The 22,112-nt window shown below is 45.6% G+C and overlaps 1 protein-coding gene across 3 annotated transcripts in view; it reads left to right on the top strand.

The window, feature by feature from the left end:
• RAPGEF4 (Rap guanine nucleotide exchange factor 4) overlaps positions 1–22,112 on the top strand; it is a 1,521,174-nt gene that overhangs the window by 969,953 nt on the left and 529,109 nt on the right. For all 3 annotated transcript variants that reach the window (XM_069616226.1, XM_069616227.1, XM_069616228.1), the window contains 2 exons: positions 17,880–17,940; positions 19,850–19,926. In XM_069616226.1, the coding sequence (XP_069472327.1) occupies positions 17,880–17,940; positions 19,850–19,926 (138 nt within the window). The remainder of the gene's footprint in view (positions 1–17,879; positions 17,941–19,849; positions 19,927–22,112) is intronic.

Raw genomic sequence — 22,112 nt, forward strand, 5'->3', positions numbered from 1 at the left:
ATATTTTGCTTTCAATTCAGTTCTCAGAGTGTTGGAGTCCGCCTCCAAGACTTGGGTGGGTCAGTGATCACATGTGTCTTCTGGCAGGCAGGCCTTTGTTGACAGGAAACAGTCAAAATCAACATATTCTATTCAAGTGCAAGAGCCTATTGTGTGGTCTCCAGGAGGCTCCCAGCCAGTCTGCCTTCTATCAATCAAGAGGTCATGTGAGATTCTAACTCCTGGTGTGAATCTCTGGAGGTGAGAGGTTTCCCAGCCTTTGGCTGTTAATTAAATCAGATTGTCTTCTGGGAACAGCATGTGGTTAAGATTTTAATTAACTCCCAGCCTTTGATGTAAAGGCCTCTCCTGCAACTCCTGACATGCAGTTTCCCTGTCAGAGTTTAGACCGCTAGCGCCGCCCTCAGTCAAAAGCGGGTACTGCATGCAATTTTTTTGGATCAGTCTTGAATTCAAGCATTTCAAACAAGAGATATTACATGGAAGTATATTGTCCAGGTTCAACAAATGGCATTGGTGTAGTTCTGCAGTAAAATATTTTTGTGCCCATAAATTAGCCATGTTTGACCTGAAGAAAACGAATTCCCACCAGTTATGGGTTGCTTTTGGCAATCAGCATTGCCCCTTTTACAATGGTTTTAGGCTCTGTGCCCTTCTGTGCTCACAACATAGGCAAACATGGGTGGCAGCCTATTCTTCATGCATTTCCCTGTGCATTTTCTGGGAAGTTCTGGCCGTCATGATGTTTTCCATGCCAGTACTGCACAGTTTTTGTGGTAGGGCTCGGATGCATGGGTAAAAACATCCCACAAGCCCCCCTCTTGCGATGGCCATTCTGTTTCACTGATGGAACTTGCAAGATCTGGGATTTTCTCCTCATCTTTTTCCGGTAGATGGCACAGTTCAGCATCTTTTCCTCCATCCGGTACTGATCGATCGGTTCTCCTCGCCGGTCCTGATGGGAATATTGGGCGGTACCCCGGGCCCCTTGCGTCTCTGCTCCCGGTCTCCGGATCGTCCTCCTTGGCCAGTCTCCAGGTTTTCTTTCTCCTAGGACGAAAAAGGAAGAGCGGCAATACCTATTCATGGACATTTCTCCCCCACCATTGATATAGTGGGGTGGCATATATATTTTAGAACTCAACAGATATGAACATGCACATTTTTTTAAATTAAGAGACAGGAACACGTAAACTTGAGAAACACAGAATTTGATAGGCTATATGTAGGATCTTTTAGGGTTGGAATTGAATTACTCTGGAGCTGTACCCTCTGGGATTGCAGAGGACTCCTCCAGTTGTTGCAGAGTGTGCCTCGGATGGCAACACTTCAACTGGTTGATGTGGACCCACTTGTCTTCCCCCTCTGCCAAACCGCCTTTGGGGATGCGGATCTTGTAGGCCACAGGGGAGATCTTGTCTATAATCTCAAACGGTCCCTTACATGTAGGCAAAAACTTTCGCTGTTTGGCCTGGTTCCTTTGGAAATTGTATAAATAGACCCGGTCCCCCACCTGATATTCCTTCCTGGAAGTTTTCAGGTCATAGTGGGTCTTCATACTCTCAGCTGATCTTTCTAGATTCCGCTGAGCATAGGCAAAAGCATGTTGAAGGTGTTTCCTTAAATTCTCCACATACTCATGAGTTGTGGAGGCATTTATTAGTGTCTGCTCTTGGGTCCTGTAGAGCAAATGCTGCGGAAGCACCATCTTGCGTCCATTCATCAACTCGAATGGTGACATTTTGGTTGCAGATGAAGGGGTAGATCTGATGGCCATTAGGATCGGAGGTAATCGGATATCCCAACTTGGCCCAGAATCTGCCACAAACTTCTTTAATATGCTCACAATGGTTTGGTTATATCTCTCTACTGCCCCAGAAGGAGCTGGCCTGTAAGCAATGTGTAGCTTTCTCTTGACCCCCAGTATCTCCCACATCTTTGTCATTACTTCACTGGTGAAGTGGCTACCCCTGTCTGACTCAATCCTTTGAGGTAGACCAAAACGGAAAAAGATGTGGTTAATCATCAGGGCAGCTGCTGTTTCTGCCTTGCAATTTGGGGCTGGGAGACATTCCACCCACTTGGTAAACAAGCATGTAGCGGTCAACATGTACTTGTTTCCTCTAGACGAGCGAATCACAGGGCCTACAAAGTCGATTTGCAAATCTGACCATGGCAGTGTCATCCCCCTCTTTTGGAGGGGTGCACGGTGCGTGAGGGATGATGGCTGAAATTGTGCACACACAAGACACCCCTTCAAGTATTGGTCAAGGTCCTGCCCCATGTGTGGCCAGTATGCAACCTCTCTTAAGATTTCCAATGTTGTGTGAAACCCCCTATGACCGGCGGTGGCCGCATCATGGGCGTGACTTAACATCAGGCTTCGGAATGAGGTAGGAACCACCGACTGATCGTGGCCAGCTTTGGATTTCCTTACCAGCAAACCGTCTTGGATTCGGAACATTTTTGGACATTTCATCAACACTCTTAGGTCCTCTTTCCCAATGTAATCGGTATCCGTCAGGGGAAAGTTCTCAGGGTCCTCAAGGTGTTGGTAAAACTTACCGATAATTGGATCCCCCTCCTGAGCTGTAATCAAATCAGCATCAGGGGTCTCCTTGCTCCATTGGGCAGTTGAAAGATCATTGTGAGCATTTGTCTGGGACCTAGTGATAGCAGTGACCTGGATTTCCCCCAACAGGGACTCAATCTCAATTAGATCCCCTTGGATGGCCCCGGTTTTGGCCAGCTGATCAGCTAAGTCATTTCCAGTTTTGTCTGGTCCCTCTACTTTGGAATGACCCTTGATCTTTTTCCAGTAGATGGTCATCCCATTCGATGTGACCAGATCATCAATGTTTTGGATCAACTTCCCATGTTTCAAGGGTTTGTTGTTAGCACATAACATGCCTCTGGTTTTCCAATTAACCAGGTGCTCCACGAACCCGTTCCGTACATAATCCGAATCTGTGATTATGACCAGTTCGTGGAGTTGATGCTGGACAGCAGGGAGGATGGCCTGATGCACAGCCATCAATTCTGCCACCTGACTACTTCGGGGACCACTGGCCGTTCGGCTTCAATATTCCCAGCACCAGATTATTGAAGGTGCTGTGTATTGGACGAATTATCCCCCGGGACTCAAGGTTCTTAATTATTTCAGTAAGGGACTCCATGGATGCGAGAGGCATCCATGGAGTCCCTTACTGTATCCAGCGGAGGGTTCTGGGGACTCATTCACCCATGCATTCCCTACGCCGGCCACCAATTCTTTCTCCCCGTTGTTGTCAACATGGTAAGATCATCCATCCACATAGACAGTGGGAATTCCCTCACACTTGTTCTCTTCAAAGACTTTGTGTGAGGAATTAAGGTATGCCTCCGTGTTGTCCTTGATTTTTGGACTTTCGTCCTCGAGACAGTTTTCTCTGGCACAATCATGCAAGTCAGCCAGACCTTGCGCGAGGGGACTCTTCTTGTTTTGGCCATATCTGACCTCCACAGGAAAGCCTTGCATTGACAGAATACAGGAAGTAATTCGGGAATTACTCACATTTCTGGCCCGGATTCTATCACTTTGGAGATATTGCAGAGGCTGGTGTGGAGTCTCCACTATGATGTGTTACCCCTTGCACCAAGGTCGGGCATGGCCTTATGTAGGAAAATGTTGAATTCATTGCCGGAGTTGAGGTATCCGAAGGGAGTCCGGGTCCATGTGTACTGCTGGCCCCCAAAGGTAAAAGCCAGCTTGTATTGGTCCTCCCTACTTACAGGCACGGTCCAGTATCCATTGGTCAGGTCTATTGCAGTGAATACCTGTGACCCCTGGATCTGGGCCAGCCCTTAGTCAATGTAGGGCAGAGGCCATCGGGAAGTATGGACCCATTTGTTGAGCTCCCTAAGGTCGGCGCAGAGTCTCCACTGGCCGTTCGGCTTCAATATTCCCAGCACCAGATTATTGAAGGTGCTGTGTATTGGACGAATTATCCCCCGGGACTCAAGGTTCTTAATTATTTCAGTAAGGGACTCCATGGATGCGAGAGGCAAACGATATTGCTTCACAAACACTGGAGTCATTCCAGGGTCCGTGGGAATTGTTGTGTGGATGTCGGTGCGACCACAGTCATATGAGTCTACCGCAAAGAGATCTTGGAAATCCAAGAAAACTTGTTTCAACTTTTGCTTTTGTTCCAGAGTCACACAGGCATCAGCTAGGTTGACTCTCTCTTCCACCATCTGCCTGAAGCCTGGAAAGACTTCTGGTTTGGCTATCTCAGTGGCCTCCTCCAGCTGGGTGGAGAAGTCCCTGGTCAGAGCGCTGATTTGGACTGGAGGCCCCAGGTGGGAAAGGCAGCCTTCATGAACCTGGAAAATCACCTCATCCCTTCTGAAGTCACAAGTCACATCCTCATTACCATAAGGGCAGGAAGTGTACACCAGGAAGTTCCCCCCATGCCGGGTAAACATCCTGTCTGGTGTTGTATTGTCCTCACTGTCACTGTCAAAACAGTCCTTGGGGATTGGTCCTAACAGTTCATTTCCTAGATCAATGGAAAAATGTTGGTCATCAACCGCCATTCCAATAATGGTGCCTGCGGCTAGAGTAATGCTCTTTAAGTCGCTGTTATCCACCTCTATTGGAATGGTGTCATGTTCCATGTTGACTAATGGAGTTGGGTTTACCCCCAACCCTTGCTGTTGGAGGGAAGCGTTTAGATGTATGTAAGCATCAGGGTTTTGCAATTTTTGTCCTCTTTTAACTTTCACTTCCAGGGAGAATTGTCGGGTCCTTTCTGGGATGGTGACTTCCTCTTTGATCTGAATTTCAACTGCATAAGGTAGCAATTGAGCTGACCTAAATGCTTTTTCTGGATCATCAAAGCCCATGGGATTATCCGCTAATCGGGACCAAGCTTTGAAGTTTATTAGGTCCAAACTAATGGCAAAGCGATTGAGAATGTCACTGCCTAAGTAAAAGGCGGCAGTAACGTCTCGCACGACCCAACAATTATGGACTATTCTCTTGTTGCCAATGGAGATTTTGAGCATACACCTGCTTGGCAGGAGATGTTTGGAATTAGGTGCTTCCAGGTCCATTTCCCATTTGTCTATCAGTTTGAATGTGGGAATGGCTGGATCTTTTAGGAGTTGGCAGAACATGGCTTCGTTGATGAAGCTCTTACCGTTGTTCACACACACTCGAGCGAGAACAGAGTCCTTCCCATCATTTAACTGAACAGGGATGAACAACTGCTCTCCAATTTGCTGAATATCAGCCAGGCTCTGAGCTGATTTCACATCTTTCTGGACTATAGGAGTGGGAGTTTCTGATTGTGGATTAGTAAAGAATTTCAAAGTGTTTCCTTCCAGCGTGGAGTACCACTTTAAACTGGAAGGAAGGTTGATTTTCAGAAATAGAGAGGACCCCCCATCACCAGTCTGTTGTCCTACTGCTATTACTGTCACGTCTGGAGTTTGGTTGTTCTGGAAGTGAAATTCTACTTGGTCAGATTTTTGTTCAACCATGTGGCAGGTGCCGTTTAAACTAACATGGTTGACACTCTGTTTTAATTTTATTGGTCGGCTAGTCTGGGTCCAGAGGACCTTGTTTACACAATCTATTAGGGGCGACAACCTTCTCAGGAGGTCATTCCCTAGTAAACAAGGGGTGCCCTCTGGAGTCACTACTATGACCGGGTGTTTCACCTTGTGTCGCCCAATTTTAATGTCCAAGTCTGCAGTCCCCTCGACAGGAATTTCCTTCCCATCAAAGTTCTGCAGTTGTCCAGGAAGAGAGGTGAGAGGAATACGGTAATTCTCCCCCCTTCCTGCATTTAGTCCCTCAAAGGCCCTTTTGGACAGAAGGGTAGCTTGGGATCCAGTGTCCACCAGTGCCAAAATTGTACCCTGCCCCTGTACTTGTACCGGGGCATAGTATCTTCCCTCCTTCTCCTTAAGGGGGCAGAGATAATGCACATTTTTGGACAACTGGTGGGCTAACTTTCTGGTTTTGGACATTGCTAGAGAAGAGATTTGGGCAGAATTCTGTGGAGAGTCTTGGGAATCTGAAAAAAAAAGTTGGCAACTGGAGTTCAGAGCCATTGTGGGTTCCCCTGGTTCCGGTTCTGGGCCACCCCCCCCTTTTTGGAGGCAGTCACCAGGATGGGTTTGAACCAGGGGATTTTGGTATTGTGGGTTCTGGGATGAGATGATGGGCGGCGGTAGCTCAGTCTCCATATCTCCCCAGTCTGGATTGGAATCCCTTGGGACCCATTTTTCTTTGGGACGAGTTCCCCCATCTCTGAAGGAGAAGGTCCTTTCCCCAGGATCCTCTGAGGATCCCTCTCCCTCAAATTGGAAGACCTGTACCTCCTCCCCAAAGTGGGTCTGTTTGGGTCCTTTGTTTCTCCTACCCCCCCTCTGCTCCTTGGGAGGCAGGCTTTCAGGGGTAGGAGATTTTGTTTCCGGTTCCTGGTTTTCCAGGGGCTGTTTACAAGTTGGGAAGGAAGCTTCCTCCAAGGCTTTACACCCCCCTTCCCCTTGTGCCTCCTCCCTGGGAACCGGTGTGTTATCGGGGTGCTGCCCCCGTCATTGTTCTGGAGCACCAGGTCCAGAGTTTGGGGCATTCTGCAGTGGCATGCTCATCTGAGGGTTCTGTTGAGCCCTCAGTATGTGACCCAGATCCCGTGCCATATTTTGGACCTGGCGCTCTAACTGGGAAACCCGCTCAGGCTGATACGGGGCTCTATTTTCTCCCCTGGGCTGATCCCGGGAAGGGTAGCTATCCCTTCTCTGGTAGTACCCCTGGTTGGGAAGATTTTGGTACCCCTCCACCCTTGGCCTCCCCTCTCCCGGATTAGGTTGTCTGAGCTCAGAGAATTGGGGAAAGAAGGATGGATGATTTTGGGGCTGGAAATTGGGTGGATACCTGGGGAAAAAGTTCTGCCCAGGATTTGGAGAATTTCTGCCCTCCTGGGGGAAGTTAGGAGGGAAGTTCCCCGGGTCAGGTGTTTGGCTGGTTTCCCCCTCCTTGGGCTGGAGGAGTCCACACATAACCCAGGATTGGTCGGTTTCCCTTGTAGCGGGGATTTACATAGTCAGGGGAGCAGGGGACCCCATTTGTGGGACTACCTCCTCGACTCCCTGTCTGTGACTGGCCCGAGGGATTTCTGGGTTTAGGATTATTAGGTGCAGGTAGGTTTTTAGGCCCCCCCATCTCCAAGTCTAAAACGGGGGCAACCTTTACCTCTGCCACCTTGGCAGCAGCAGGGGTGCTGTTGGTTTTGGAGTTTTTGGGCGCATTATTTTTATTTTCTATGGGCTTCTGCACCTCATAGATCCGGGTAGCCTGTTCAATGACCCAGTCTAAAGATCTTTTCTCGTGAAAATCTCTCACGAGCTGGGTCATGATGTATTTGGGCAAGGCATGGAAAAATGTATTGACAAATTCTCTGCTGTCTGTGCGCACCCTTCTGATGGTCTGCGCAAAGGCACGTTTCAGTTCTTGCACAAATTCTTGTGGGGCCTGATCCTCCCCACATTGCAAATTGTAGGCTGCCTTGCGAGCCTCTTGGGGATTTCTGTGAACAGAAAAATGTTTTAATATGGCCGCCTTATAGGTGGACCACCTTGAATGATTTTGGTCCTCCAGCCCCGCAAAGAAACTGGAGTACTCTGGGGAGAATGTCCACTTTACATATTGGATACAGCTTTGGCTGTCCTTCAAATGAAAAGTCTCCATCATTTGCTCATAGAGCTCCAAGTGTTCCCAAACAGAGTACTTGGCGTTCTTATGATAAGGCGTGATGACACTCCTGATTGCCTTAATCTGTTTCAATGGGTCCTTAAGCAAGGCCCTTTTTGCCTTATTGGCCTTTTTGGTTCGGGTAACCCTGGTCCATTCATCCTCTGACTCAGAGGCACTGCTCCCAGAGGTTTCTGTCTGATCTTCCAGGTTTTCCCGGATTCTGCGAGCCTGGGAGTGGCTGGCAGAATGTGGGGACCTGGTCTCCTGTGTCCTGTACCGCTCAGAGGAGTCTTCAGATCCCTCCTCGCTGCCAGGATTTGATGGGTACCCCCCCCCCCACTGACATAACTGGGCAGAGGTTTTCAGGATGCCCTTAATGGGCCTACTCTCCTGGGGTTCCCCAATAAATTGCACTGTGCTTGGGTGCCCATACCCAGATGCCCGCCCCTCCATACCTGGGTGGTACTGGCCTATGAGCCCCTGGCTGGATAGTAATCTGCCATCCCTGTGGCCCGGTGCTCATGTGCGCCAGGGGACATGGGGGTGGCAGAGTCCAGGGACTGAGAGAGATAAAGGCCTCTGGTACTAGGGCTCCTGAGGTTATGCTCAGGAGTTTCCCTTTCCCAGCGAACCTGGTCTCTATCCGCCCCTGCTCCCTGTTGCAACGCAAGAGCCTGCGCTTTCAGTTCCTCAGTTAAGGCCTTACTAGGCCTTAACTTAGGATCAGTCGCTCCTGCATCGCTACCTGTTGTTGGAGCCTATCATTGTGCTGACAGAGAGCCTCATTTTCTCTCTGTGCCTCCTGATTGGTCCTGGAGTACTGGGCCAGTCTCTGCTGCAGGGGGGTTACCTCCTGAGCTGTGTCCCTATTGGCCTGCTCCTTTCTTGCCAGAGCATCCTCCACCCTCCTGGTGTGCTTTAACAAATTCTGGGGTTCTTTTTGGAGGTCACCCAGTCCCTGGAGGGCCAGGTGATTTTCTTCCATTTTCCTTTTTAAGTGGCAGACTTCCTGGCCTAAGGTATCCCTTTCCTGACTAAGAGCCTGCATCTGTGCCGCCAGGTCGTCCCTTTGCCTTTGGAAGGCACCAGCTTTCTGGCGCTCCTGGTCAAACTCTGCCTGGGTATCCAGGTCTTTCAAAATCAGTTTATTGCTCTCTGCCTTCTCCCTATCTAGGTGGCTTTGCAGGGTGACTACCTGCTCAGCACATGCCCTATTGAAGTCTAACTGTTGCTCCAGCTTTTTCTGGCTCTGCAGAAGGGAGTCCAAACCTTCTTGGTACTCCTTCTGCAAGGCCAGAAATCTGGTATCCTGGTCCGCCTTTTCCTGTTGCAGCACATCCATATCCTCCTTTATTTTAGTGATGTACCGTCTGCTGTCATTTTCTGACTCCTGGCTCCTGAGCAGCCTCTGCTCAGAAGAGTCCAGATCAGATTGGGCCTTCTGTAATGCCAGCAGTTGCCTACTCACCAGATCTTGGCCTTCAGCACATTTGTCCTGCATGGCTCTCATATGTAAATATAAATATGTCGCTACCCTGGCAATCTTGTTGTGCTCATCCTTGGCCTTAGGGGCCATGTATAGTTCACTCAGGGCCACATGTAGGGGACCCTGATCTCCCCATATATCTGACCCTGTTTCAGTGACCTGTTGCGCGATTGCCTGCAACCAGACCGTTTGGTCCTGATGAGTCCACTCACCTCTCACAAATAGCTTATGTAAGAAGTGTTCTCTGGCTATTTTCATATCTACCAAGGTCGTCATTCTGGAATTTGAGTTCCTTCCTGACTTACAGAAGTTTGTATTTTATTTTTGCAAAACAGACCTTTTCCTTAGAGTGTTCCTTTGAAGAGTGCTTTACAGCGTAACACAGCGTGGTGATCCGACCGGATATGTGTATCTGGTCAGCTGGCACACTGTATTAATCTGCACAAGTGATAGATCTAACCCAAACGTCCGGCTCGAGCCCCCACTTTGTAAGAGGATTCAATCCAGCCCTACTGCTAAGTCAATGCCTAGTCTGGGATACTGAATGGAAACCCTTATTGATATATCTTTATGTCCAGTTCATGAGTTCTGGATGACTACCCCTATATAACACCCCTCTCTTGGAATCCCCCTGACCCCACTGAGCCAAGAAGTAGTTCTGTTTTGCAAGTTAAAAGGTTTATTTGAGAATTTAAACAATATATATATATATATATATCACACTTTATAATAAATTAATAATTGAATATCACACTTAATCTGAGCAGTCATCAGTAAGGGATAGTCTGGCACTAGCACACTTCTTTATAATCAATGATGAGTGGTTATAGGATGGATACGATAGCAACAATACTTTTGTGGTTTCAAATGGATGCAAGGTGGAATGAAAATGCAGTACAGAAAAAAACATGATAGGGTTTCAGCAAAAGACAATGTAATCACTTTCTTGGACAATTCACCCCCCCTTTTATGCAATGTAAGGAGATGAAGATGAAGATGACACAGTTCTTAGGAATGCAATCAAATAGAATTCAGTTCAATTCCCCCCCAGCAGCTTATACAACAGATAGGAGTTTTGAAACACAGGCAAAATGCTTTGAATATGGTGACAATGCAGTGAGAAATATGCTGAAAATGCTTTTAATTCCCTTCAGGAGGTTCAGGGTGAGTGGTATCTAGTTAATATGAGTTCAGGCTCACTCTAGCAATGATTCAGGGATGGTTCTTAAGAGGCAAACGAAATTTAGCAGTTCAGGCAAAAGCAGCTATCTTTTTACAAGTAAAGAAATCGGGCCAAATCGCAAATCGCGGCAAAATTCGCGAATGCGTGAATCGTGATTGCGGAGAAAGTATAAGGAGTAGGAAGTCGGTTCTAGGCTTGTTGGAAAGGTAAGATTCTAAGCTTTCAGAGGAAAGTTCCTAGCACAAACGGTTCCAGAGATACGGACGATTAAATAAAGGTATTTTTTCGGATTTGAAATTGTAAAAGTTCAAAGCGACAGGTTACAGCTTGCAGCTAGAAAATGACAGGTGACAGCTTTGCAAATGACAAGTGACAACTTCTAGGAGGCAGTTCTGGTTAGATTTAAAATAGATTGAATTATATTATTTTAACTAAGAGATTGGTTCTGCACAGTTCTGCTAGGTACTCACAATATATTTTGAAATAGGCCTCCCCACGGATCTGGTCAGGTTTTGGACTGGACTCCGGTTCTGGTCTCGGCACTTCACAGTGATCTGGGTCAGCTCTCTGGTTCTGCTAACAGCGGTCTGGGTCACTCTGGATCTCTGGCCTCTGGTTCTGGATACTGCTCTGCTTTCTCTGGGTACAGCACTGCTTCTGGATCTTTCTGCACAGCTTTCTCTGGACCCAGCGCTGATCTGCACGGCTCCTGGATGCTGCTACCGCTGTTAGGTTTGCTGGATGCTGAGGCCTACTGGGAAGAGTTCTCAGCTTGTGGGTTTAGGCCCTTGCTTTGAGTTCTGAATCAAGTTCTTTGGAGTTTTAAAGTCTAAGTGTTGAATCTGGTATCTTCTGGATGTTGTATGGTCCGGCAGAGCGCGTTGCGGCAACTGGATTTGAATGTCTCTACCTAGCTTCCAGTGGCTCTTTTTATGTCTTTTGAAAGTGGGTGTGTGTGCAGCATCACTAGCCAGCCCCTCTCTCAACTGCCCATGGGTCAAGCTTTCCGCACTGCTTTGATTGGGGAAGGAAATGTGTGTCATGGTGATGCTGTAGGTTTTATGGGTCAGAGGATCCTCCCCTGGTCAGTTTGCCCACCAATCTATATTTGACCTAAAGACATATTTCATAGATACACAGTGGTTTGAAATTACATGCACCCATCACGTATCACATGAGGTATACTCTGTTCAAACTCTGATGTTTCTAAGAGCTTGCATTCAGAAACGGCAACATTTTGCGTTTTTTAACTGGTTTTGCAATATTGGTTTTTCATTAAAAAATTATACACATATACATGGCCTGTCCATACATACTCCCATACATACTCCAGTAAATTCCCATGTCTCTAGCTTAAACACAGAGTCTGTAGTATACATAAATAGCAGGGTCTTGCCCCAGAACATCACACAAATTGGAGTTTGGGCTTGAATCGAAGGTACATTTTTTAAATGAAGGCTCTCAAAGTTATACATTCCTGTCATTTGATTACAAAGAGTTATCAGTGTTTCTGTTAAATATATATTTTGCTTTCAATTCAGTTCTCAGAGTGTCGGAGTCCGCCTCCAAGACTTGGGTGGGTCAGTGATCACATGTGTCTTCTGGCAGGCAGGCCTTTGTTGACAGGAAACAGTCAAAATCAACATATTCTATTCAAGTGCAAGAGCCTATTGTGTGGTCTCCAGGAGGCTCCCAGCCAGTCTGCCTTCTATCAATCAAGAGGTCATGTGAGATTCTAACTCCTGGTGTGAATCTCTGGAGGTGAGAGGTTTCCCAGCCTTTGGCCTGTTAATTAAATCAGATTGTCTTCTGGGAACAGCATGTGGTTAAGATTTTAATTAACTCCCAGCCTTTGATGTAAAGGCCTCTCCTGCAACTCCTGACATGCAGTTTCCCTGTCAGAGTTTAGACCGCTAGCGCCGCCCTCAGTCAAAAGCGGGTACTGCATGCAATTTTTTTGGATCAGTCTTGAATTCAAGCATTTCAAACAAGAGATATTACATGGAAGTATATTGTCCAGGTTCAACAAATGGCATTGGTGTAGTTCTGCAGTAAAATAATTTTGTGCCCATAAATTAGCCATGTTTGACCTGAAGAAAACGAATTCCCACCAGTTATGGGTTGCTTTTGGCAATCAGCATTGCCCCTTTTACAATGGTTTTAGGCAATGTGCCCTTCTGTGCTCACAACATAGGCAAAATGGGTGGCAGCCTATTCTTCATGCATTTCCCTGTGCATTTTCTGGGAAGTTCTGGCCGTCATGATGTTTTCCATGCCAGTGCTGCACAGTTTTTGTGGTAGGGCTCGGATGCATGGGTAAAAACATCCCACATACCGTGTTGCCCTGCCGTGGCAACGACCTGTGCATGTTCACTGCATTTGTGACCCTCTTGCCCCTGAAGCCTGCTGCAGTGAAACTGGGCTGATTCCTCCACCCGGAGCGGAGAAATCGCCACTGTCCCGTTTGGGAATCATCGCTGTATCTTAGGAGCTGAAAGGTGCCGAGACGTCCTTTTTGCCGCATTCGAACCTGCCAGCGAAGTGGACTGAACTGGCGAAGTTTGGGTCTGCTTGTGTCGGGGACCGGTGAGTACTCCTTACCCCAACTGTGGCCCCTAGCACAAGAGCCCATTTTTATGCACAAGTGGCCCCTGGGGGCCCCTCTCCTTTCCACAGCTATTGTGAAATAGCAACTCCATCCCGCACTCTCAAACTGCCTCTGCCCTCAAGTGGAGGTCCTTCTTGAATAGTGGGAACTTGTTCTGCATCGCCTCATCCACCTTCCTGAGCTGCTAGAGGCCCCTGAAGAGACCCTATTCCGCCCATTGGCCCAAGCACGTGCATGTACTATTGAGCTCCTCTCTTCGTAGGGCTTGGACTGCCTCTTAGTTAGGTTTATTATTGATGTTGAACTGGTCCTAAAGACTATCTGCACTGCCTGTTTCCTTCCCATCTAGGTTGTCAACATATGTCGTGCATTTAACCCTTTAGACCCCAATGGTCTTGTATATATTGTATTGAGTGTGATGTATTGGTTTAACTTAGGGTTACTGTGATTCTTTTACTATGGTCTATGTTACAAAGGCCTTGTAATAGTGTCTATATTTTTGATATAACACCTGTCTGGCGTAATTTGTAAGTGTCCTTGCTCTGTGTGCTCATTGAGCTCCTTCAGTCACCCTCACCCCTCCTGAGACTTAGGGCCTCATTCTGAGTGCGGCGGTAAGGGGTTAACGGCACTGGTAAGGATGCCACTGCCGTTAACCCCTTACCGCTGCATTCTGAGGTACTTTAGCGGGTCCCGGTAAGTGGGAGCCGCTAAAGGACCAGGGAGCTAATAACGGTCCCGTTATTTACGGGCCCGTTATTAGCTCCCTCCCCATTCCCATTCGAGTCCTATGGGGGCTCGAATGGGAATGGGCATGGCTTACCTGAATGGGTAAATACCGGGTCCTCCAAGGTTGGAATGGCCGGTAAGTCCCCATTCCGGGAACACCCCATTCCGGGAACCCGGAGCCGAGTTTGGAGGCAGCCATGCTGCAAATAGCAGCATGGCTGCCTCCAAACTCGTAATGAGGCCCTTAGTCTTGACCGCCTGTCATAGCTACCCTGATTGGTCTGGCTTGTCCAGAGGTTACCCTGTTCCAAGAAACTAGGTTGGTCTTCTGAACCACTGCCCCTCAAGGTCAGAGTTCAGAAATCCTTCTTACAGTCACCACAACCCTTTCTAGTTATTTGGATAGAAAGGGTATTTGGGAAAGGCGGCAGAAATTGCCTGGTTCCACAGGATTCAGGGATGGCTTTGTTAGAAGTTACTTGATCACAGAGAATTTCCAAGCAGAGGGAAAAATCCCTGAAGCCAAGAAAGCATTAACAATATGGAGAACATGATCTTGAAAAAGTGGGCAAAGATCACAAGCAACTCTAGGAGGTAGTGTATCAAGTGATAATTTTGCAGAGGAAAGGAGGTGTGTAAGACCCAATCTATCTAAATGAATGAGTCAAGTGTGTTATGAACAGGCGTGGTGCTGTGCACAAATTTAGGCTGCAAATGGCAGCCATTATAATAAACCATGTAGAAGTCATTCCCGATGTTCTCAATTGTTTATGTGAAATGGTGAACCAGGTACTCAGTCAGTATTTGCAATGGGATTATAGCAATTGTGTCTGATCCATTGCAAATCTCATTAACCACTGCAAATACCTTCCTATGCATATTAGAAGCAGATTTAATGTTGTGTCCATAGTATAGTTTTATTTGGCTTTTACAATCTCCTTCTGATGAGATTAAATTCTCTATAATCCTCCCTAATATAAGATTGTCACTGCCGCCTCTCAAAATTCCTAACTTTACATCATAAATCTCAAGTTCCCAAGTAAACTACCTTTTACATTTTCTCTGTGGCAAATGTGTTCTAACCATAAAGAGTGGCACGAGTGTATCAATAATCCATGTGGTGCGAAGCTCTACATTTTCAAGCACCTCATTAGGGTCATTAGTGAGAATTGGGTTCTGGGTAAAGGGAAGATTAGCTACTAGTTCTGACACTGGTTCATTTGAAAGAATTGGAGGATCTGGCAGTAGTTTTGCTTTCTCTAGCTAAGTAATGGGAATTAAGAAGGATATTCCAAAATGATGGGTCCAAGAGAAAGGAAGCGGCATACCAACAGAAATTTCTGAGGACCAAGCAGAGAGTTGGTCCAGGATGTGACCAGCTTTATAAGTGGAATAAATAACCTGTGCCGAGAGGCTGAAGTCTTGTAGGGAATCAAGCAGATATAAAACAGGTTTACCTGTCTTGGACTCAGTCCACGAGTTTAAATCCCCCAAGAATGTAGTATTTTTCAAAAGTAGGTAAAGGAGGGATTCTAATTTCATGAACAAAGTTACTCTTGGATCCAGGAGGTCTTTAGATTAGCAGTGAATTAACAAAATTGGAATGCCCACGTTTAAGTTGGAAGGCAGGTGATTCAACTGTTGAATTTACTGGGCTCGACAATCAGATTTTAAAATAACAGCTAGGCCACTACCCTGATTGGTTACTCAGGACTATGATATATGATTGGAATTTGTGAGTGTAAGATCTGAAAGGATGGTAACATTATTTTAACGTGATCCATGTTTCTGTTAGGAAAAGCAAATCCAAATGAAGTTTCAAGACTAGGTCATGTATCAGTAATATGTTCATCAGTGCTGAGGTAGCATTTAGCATTGACGTTCTTTAGTCTCCCTCTTCTGCCTAATAGGAGGCGCATTCATGAGAGATCAAGCGTAAGGTTTTCTCTTATATTAATGTTTAGAGAGTGAGTTAGGGTGGTAGAGATTAAACATTTTCAGACGATGAATTCAGACATCCTCCAGAGGATAGTATGAGGAAAGTTTACCCAAAATAGCATCTTAATAGCTGATAAACTAGATGTGATCACATGGATAGGGTAAGATTCCTCTCTCTGTCTATGTACATACTCAATGTGAACTGGCAGAGACGCGCTTGTCTTGGGCGTGCCCACTGCTATGTTGCTCCCATGCCAGTTTAGATATGCTTCAGGGATAGAGGTAGGAAGTGGATTACTTCAGGAACATGGTAGTTTACAAACTCCAATAGAAAACATCGCTCTTTAGCTGTCCTGTGCACCGAAAAGCTGGTACAATCTAGCGCTTGTTAAAACACAATCCAATATATGATTCAGGGGAGATTTATATCAATACATTAAATCATTAAAAGCAATTCAGAAAATGCTTAGTTACCTAATCAGAGGTAAGCTGTATAATTCTGAAAGAATCTATAAAAACTATTGAATTTTATAATATGTTATGGTGCAGAGGGGGGAAATATTTCTTACCGTTCCTGCAACGTTTCCTTAGCGGCGTTGTTTGTAGCTTGTGAATTGTAAAGAAATGTGTAATGGCACAAGCACATTTCTGCACAATAGCACATCCCGTGGGGGTGTTTTTTTTAGAAAATCTGCACCATAATCTTTTTTTTCACTAAGCACATTAGGATCACTGTAAAAGAAATGCACAAGGCAGAGACTCCTCAATGTGAGAAAAAGATAGGTTCAGAAAATGCAATTAATGGGATGGTCAGAACGCTGTTTGACGGGTACACCTCTGAGTGGGGGTTGGGGTGTGGCACAAATTGTCAGTGCTTTGGCACAATGGAAGTGTTCTCCATCCCACGGAAGTAAGGCACATTTTATATTGTCACACGGTCTACCCATAATTGCTTAATAAACTGCACAAACCTAGTTTCACTGTGTGCAATTTTAGCAGGCACACGCAATGGAAGATGGCATCAAGTAGTGAATATAACATCGCTTGAGATAGAGAACTGAGCAGACTGTGGGCTACCAAAATCTATGTATTTTTAAATTTTATGGAATACATCTGTTGTGCCACTAACACAATACTATCTGGACCGATGTTACATTAACCTACAGTACAAGAATTGTCCAAAGAAAAATAAAGCAATGTTAGAGAAATGAGGTGGCGTTCACATTTTGTATTGCCCAAATCAGGAAAAGGTTATGATGCCAGTCCAATGGCAATATAATAGCCAGTCGTGTGGCGGGTGACGAGCGAAAGTAGCCTGAGTGCGGTTTCGCAAGTGAAGTGCAAAGTTTTTAGCAGACCAACACAAGTGAATGTTACATAAAGAATGGCCATAGAACCCAAGCCCTAGAGCTGTTATATTTTATTTTTGATGGATACACCATTCTTTTTGTATCTATTACACTTTTCAGAAGCTATCCTTTGGCGTTCTGATCACTGAGAGACTTTCCGCCCCATCGGCCTCATTCTGAACGAGGAGGACATGGTAGGAAGTCATGGACACCCTTGTTTCCATGGGCTTCCCCGTGGCCAACCTGTTTTCCTAAAATGTCTTCTATGGAGCAGGAATCGCATAATGAAACTCTATCTGGAGTTGTACTGTGGGCTTTCCCGCTCTATGTGAGAAATATAAGGTTTATCCGCGGGTATCAGATTTCTGGTCCCCGCGGATAGATTTGTTTCATGTGAACGTTGCGTACATTTTTAGCACCTGCAGACATCAGGAGGACTCACCTGTAATGGTGGCCTCCACATCTTTTCATGGCGGCCGCCATTACTGGCAATTTCAGCTGCAATTCAAAGCTACAACTCCTCAAGAAATCTTCCTTTCTTCCCAAATCTACAAATTGCATGTGTTGAATCAATGGGTCGATCAATTCAATGTATTGCTTCTACTTGCAATAGTCAATAACATTGTTTCCGGAAGTGAAAAGCCAAATAGCAGACTCATTTTGTAGATGTATGTAGTTAATAGTAGTCCATTAACTTGTCAAAGTGATCCAATGGTCCCTTTCTGCAGGATAGGAGGGCATGAAGGAGCAGCACTGTCCCCAGTGAATTGTGGACCTTTGACATGTAAAGAAACATTGCACAAATCGTCTCTCAATCCTTGCTAAATCCTCTTTTCCAGGTAAAACGTGAACTTGCTGGTGTTCTCATCTTCGAATCTCACCCCAAAGCAGGAACAGTTTGTAAGTACTAACATCCGACTAATAGACTTTCTGTATAATGAAAGCAATTGTCAAGGTTGTAATGGCAGATTGAATTGTTTTGACGCGATAACGTGATTTTTTTTACGGTGATGTAACACATTTCCGTCGCTGGCTGAGGGGTGAAAGTGGCCAAAATATTTCAAAGATACAGTGGCAAACTTCCATCACCCCCTGGTAAAGGGAGCTCACACGGCCATAGTAAGAACTATAGATATCCTTGCTGATCCATGGCTCGGCAATTAGTGAATGAGAGATGGATTTGCCTAATAATGCCAGCACTGCCACATTAAGAACACGTTTTCACGTTGGCAGGGCAAATATGCTACAATACTTACTCCCCCTCCAAGGAAGCACTTATTTTGCATTTGCCCAGTAATGCCAGTATTACCACTGTAAAAACACTCATGTGTTGTCTTTGCCCAATAGTCCCAGTGCTATTACGGCAAGAACACGCTTGTGTTGTCCATATTGCCACTCCAGGAATTCATTGTTATGCTGGCTGTGCCAGTATATGCCAGTTTTGTCTCTGTAAGTACGTGCTCGCATTGCCTTTTCTCACTTATGCCAGTATTTCCAATGTAAGGGCATGCTTGTGGTGCCTTTTCTTACTTATGCCAGTATTTCCAATGTAAGGGCATGCTTGTGGTGCCTTTTCTCAGTAATACCACTGAAAGCACACTCATGTTTCTTTTCTATATACTACCAGAATTGCCACCCAAGCCAGCATCATTCAAATCCCCCATGGACCTCCATCCACTCACTTCATGTACAAATACAATACTCCATCCAAATACAGGTATATACACATGTATGCTTACATGCCCACATGCTCACATTCACACAACACTCCCACACAAAGTACACCATTTTTTTTAAATTTACCTAATTTCGGCGATAAGCCCCATGCCTGGTCTCTCTACTTGCTTCTCCTCCCTGCCCTACCACAGCAGCAAGAAGCAGGTCTAGCGCGTCCCATAGAAAGGCATAAGAAGATCCAAACAGATGACCTCAATGAATTTCTATGGGCATGTTCCTAAAATGCGCCCTCTGCTGGCTGCAAGGACAGAGGCCTTACAGCACCACACATATGGAGCTAAAAGACCTCTGCCCCTGCAGACGGTCAGGAAACCAATTTTGTCACAAACAGCGCTCACAAAATGGTGCATTGTGCATGAAAGAATGAGTGACACCCTGTGCAAAGTGGGTGGGGCAACACCCCAATGCCTTTTGTGCACCAGCAGCAACTATTCACAAAAAGTGCCTCGTTCTAGTTCCAGTGCCCAGTAAATTGGGCGCTTCATGGGGGGAGAACTGAAGGCTGTTACTCATGCAAAACTGTAATCCACGAGGGGAAAACGTGCGGTGTACAAAGTGTACAGAAAGGAGAAGCAAAGACGCACAGTCATGGCAGACTTTGTATTCAGTAGTTTATATGGAGACCACACGGCATCTACTGACTCACATACCCCGGTTTTTTGAAACATTGAAAACCCATTCATACCATAATCTTTCCCATTTGGGATTAGCAAACCTAATCTAACAATATAATAAAAGGCCAGATGTATGTTTATCTGATGCAATTATAGATTTGCCTGTTGTCACTGCTAGAGGGAGCTGTTGCCTTACAATATATAGTGGGCCTACCGTGTTAATGAAAACCTGCTCTTCGGCCCATGTACATGGGCTTCTACACTAGTATGAATATAAACTGCTACGGAACAAAATATGGAAGAAAATCTGAAGAAAGCCACAAAGTAAAGTAAACAAGTAGTTATACCTATTATAACATGCGATATGTTTTAAAATGCATTCTATTTTCTTGTGCAGTAAATAATTTCCTTTCTACTGTATTTTAAGTCCTAACATATTGTCTTCTGCCTTTTTCTAGTATTTAACCAAGGGGAGGAAGGAACTTCCTGGTACATTATCCTGAAAGGATCGGTGAATGTGGTGATTTATGGAAAGGTAATATATATGCAGAATCTCACGTGTTCTTTTGCATTGCAAATATATAAAAGTGTAAATGCATTTTGATACCCATATGATGGGTTGGCCCCTAGCAATTAAAAGATTATGGCATTTCCCTACAGCACAATATTTTGGACGCCTAGTTGGTGTCAAGTATTGTTGAATGGCAGATAAACAATAAGTGTGGCTTCAGAGCGGTTCCATCTGTTACAATTGTGGCAAAAATGGCTGTGAATACAAAATATCATGGCAAAAATGCCGTGGTTTTCACACCACAATCATGTTAAGGATGCGGCGGACACCCCCGCAACTCCCGCTCCCCTTAAATGGTATAATGGGGTACACAGTTACCGGGTCAAACCATAGCATTTTTGCCGCGATTTTATTACCTGATAACCTCAGAACTCACATGCACATGGCAAATCTGTCCTGACCACTCCAGCCTGCCCCTCGTCTCTGCGATACCTGTGCCAATCTCTATTTTTTGGTGTGCTCCAACCCGAAGGCTGATGGCAAGCAGCTCTTGGTATCTTGTAGAACCTGATCATCGTCAGTGCAATGACTCGACAAAGGCTGGTGCTGGATGGTGGATGTCCGCCACTGCTTGAATATGAGTGTTCAAAAAGGAGAGCAATACCATGGGGCTTTTCAGTGAGTCACTGCGATGTCATGCGTAGGTGGTTGAAAATTCCCCCACTCTCAATTCTTCAGGACTTAATTACCCTTGCCCATGTGCTGACCGACTACATCACTGTCTGTGTTAGCACCTTGACCCTTGGATGGCCAGTGGGAGAAGTTGACAAGCTTCTTGGAGTAGAGAATATGACAGCCAAACCCCTGAGGCACACATAGATAAAGCAGTCAACATGTATTTGAAGCAATGTACTGACTACTCGTTATGTCAAAAGGAGAATTTCAAGCTCATCTACCTGGCTTTTGAACTTCTATTAAACTAATGTCATGGTGAAATATCTGTGCTCAGTACTTAGAACTCTCAGCAGCATTTAAAACTCTCTGGTTCCGTATCGTGGTGCTCTACCAGACTCCATTAGGGAGGATAGAACTTTAGCAACTCCTGGTAATGTCCGCCCTGCAAGGGTAATATTGCTGATAGTGTTTTTTTTTTTTAAGTTGAGAAAGGATGCATATGCCATTTATCAACTTTGAAAAAAATACAAAAAAAGATGGCCTCCATGGATTGGGGAGAAGGGGCTACATGTAGTCCCTTCTCCCTTTCCATGGCGGCAAGTCGCATGCAGGACGTGCCAGGGACACTACTGTTCCCGGCGATGGACATGGAAGTGGAAGGTAAGTGGGGCGGAGATGGGAGGGCGCGAAATGTGTGGAAAATCGGGGAGAAGGCTGGAGGGATGGAGATGTAGGGTGTGGGGGAGCACTGACCTCATTATCCTGTGGGGGAAGATGACGGCCTCCAGCTCTGAGGAGGCTCGGAGATGGATATTTGCCATGTGGTGAAGACCCCGTTCTGAGCCTCCTCATTTGCTGGGAGGCCAAGACCACAACCCCAGGGTATTAATATTTTGTATAGCTTCTATTCATTGAGCTTACTAAAATTCCAGAAACTCTCTCTGGTTTTGCTTTCATCACATATGTATCATCATTGTCAACTTCCTCTGTATGCCTGCCTCTGCCTTCACTGTAAAATAGAGTCATTTTTTGTATTACCTGCAGGTCATTGCCTTGAAAGAACCCCTTCTGTACAACGAATCTCATCCAGTTACATTTAGTAAACTGGTACACCAGATTATCTATCACTGAATTTTCCCAACAGCATGCCTATCCAGATCTCTTATGTATAAACTATCTGATCATGTTTCCTAGATGATACAAACGCATCTCTACTAACCACACGCTGTTTTCAGTGTTCCTATATCTCAATGTAGTTTGTATTTTTTTTATGAGCAATTTATGAGAAATTGTTTAATAAACTATGAAGTATTTATAATTAGAAGGGTAAACGTTGCACAGTGCAGCATTGAGTCCAACATCTGCAGTGCTTCCTTGAGAGGTACAAGGAGGCCTGCACAGAAGAGGGAGGGGTAGCTGTATACTCTACTTCTTGTTTATACTGTTCAATACCCCACTTGAGTATCAGCCCCCCTATAACAAAACAATCGGGGGCTGACGCTTGTTTTCTAAAGCCGACGGCAAAACAGCCAGCG

The sequence above is a fragment of the Ambystoma mexicanum genome, chromosome 9 (genome assembly GCF_040938575.1).
Source record: "Ambystoma mexicanum isolate Mex_15411 chromosome 9, UKY_AmexF1_1, whole genome shotgun sequence".
NCBI lineage: Eukaryota > Metazoa > Chordata > Amphibia > Caudata > Ambystomatidae > Ambystoma > Ambystoma mexicanum.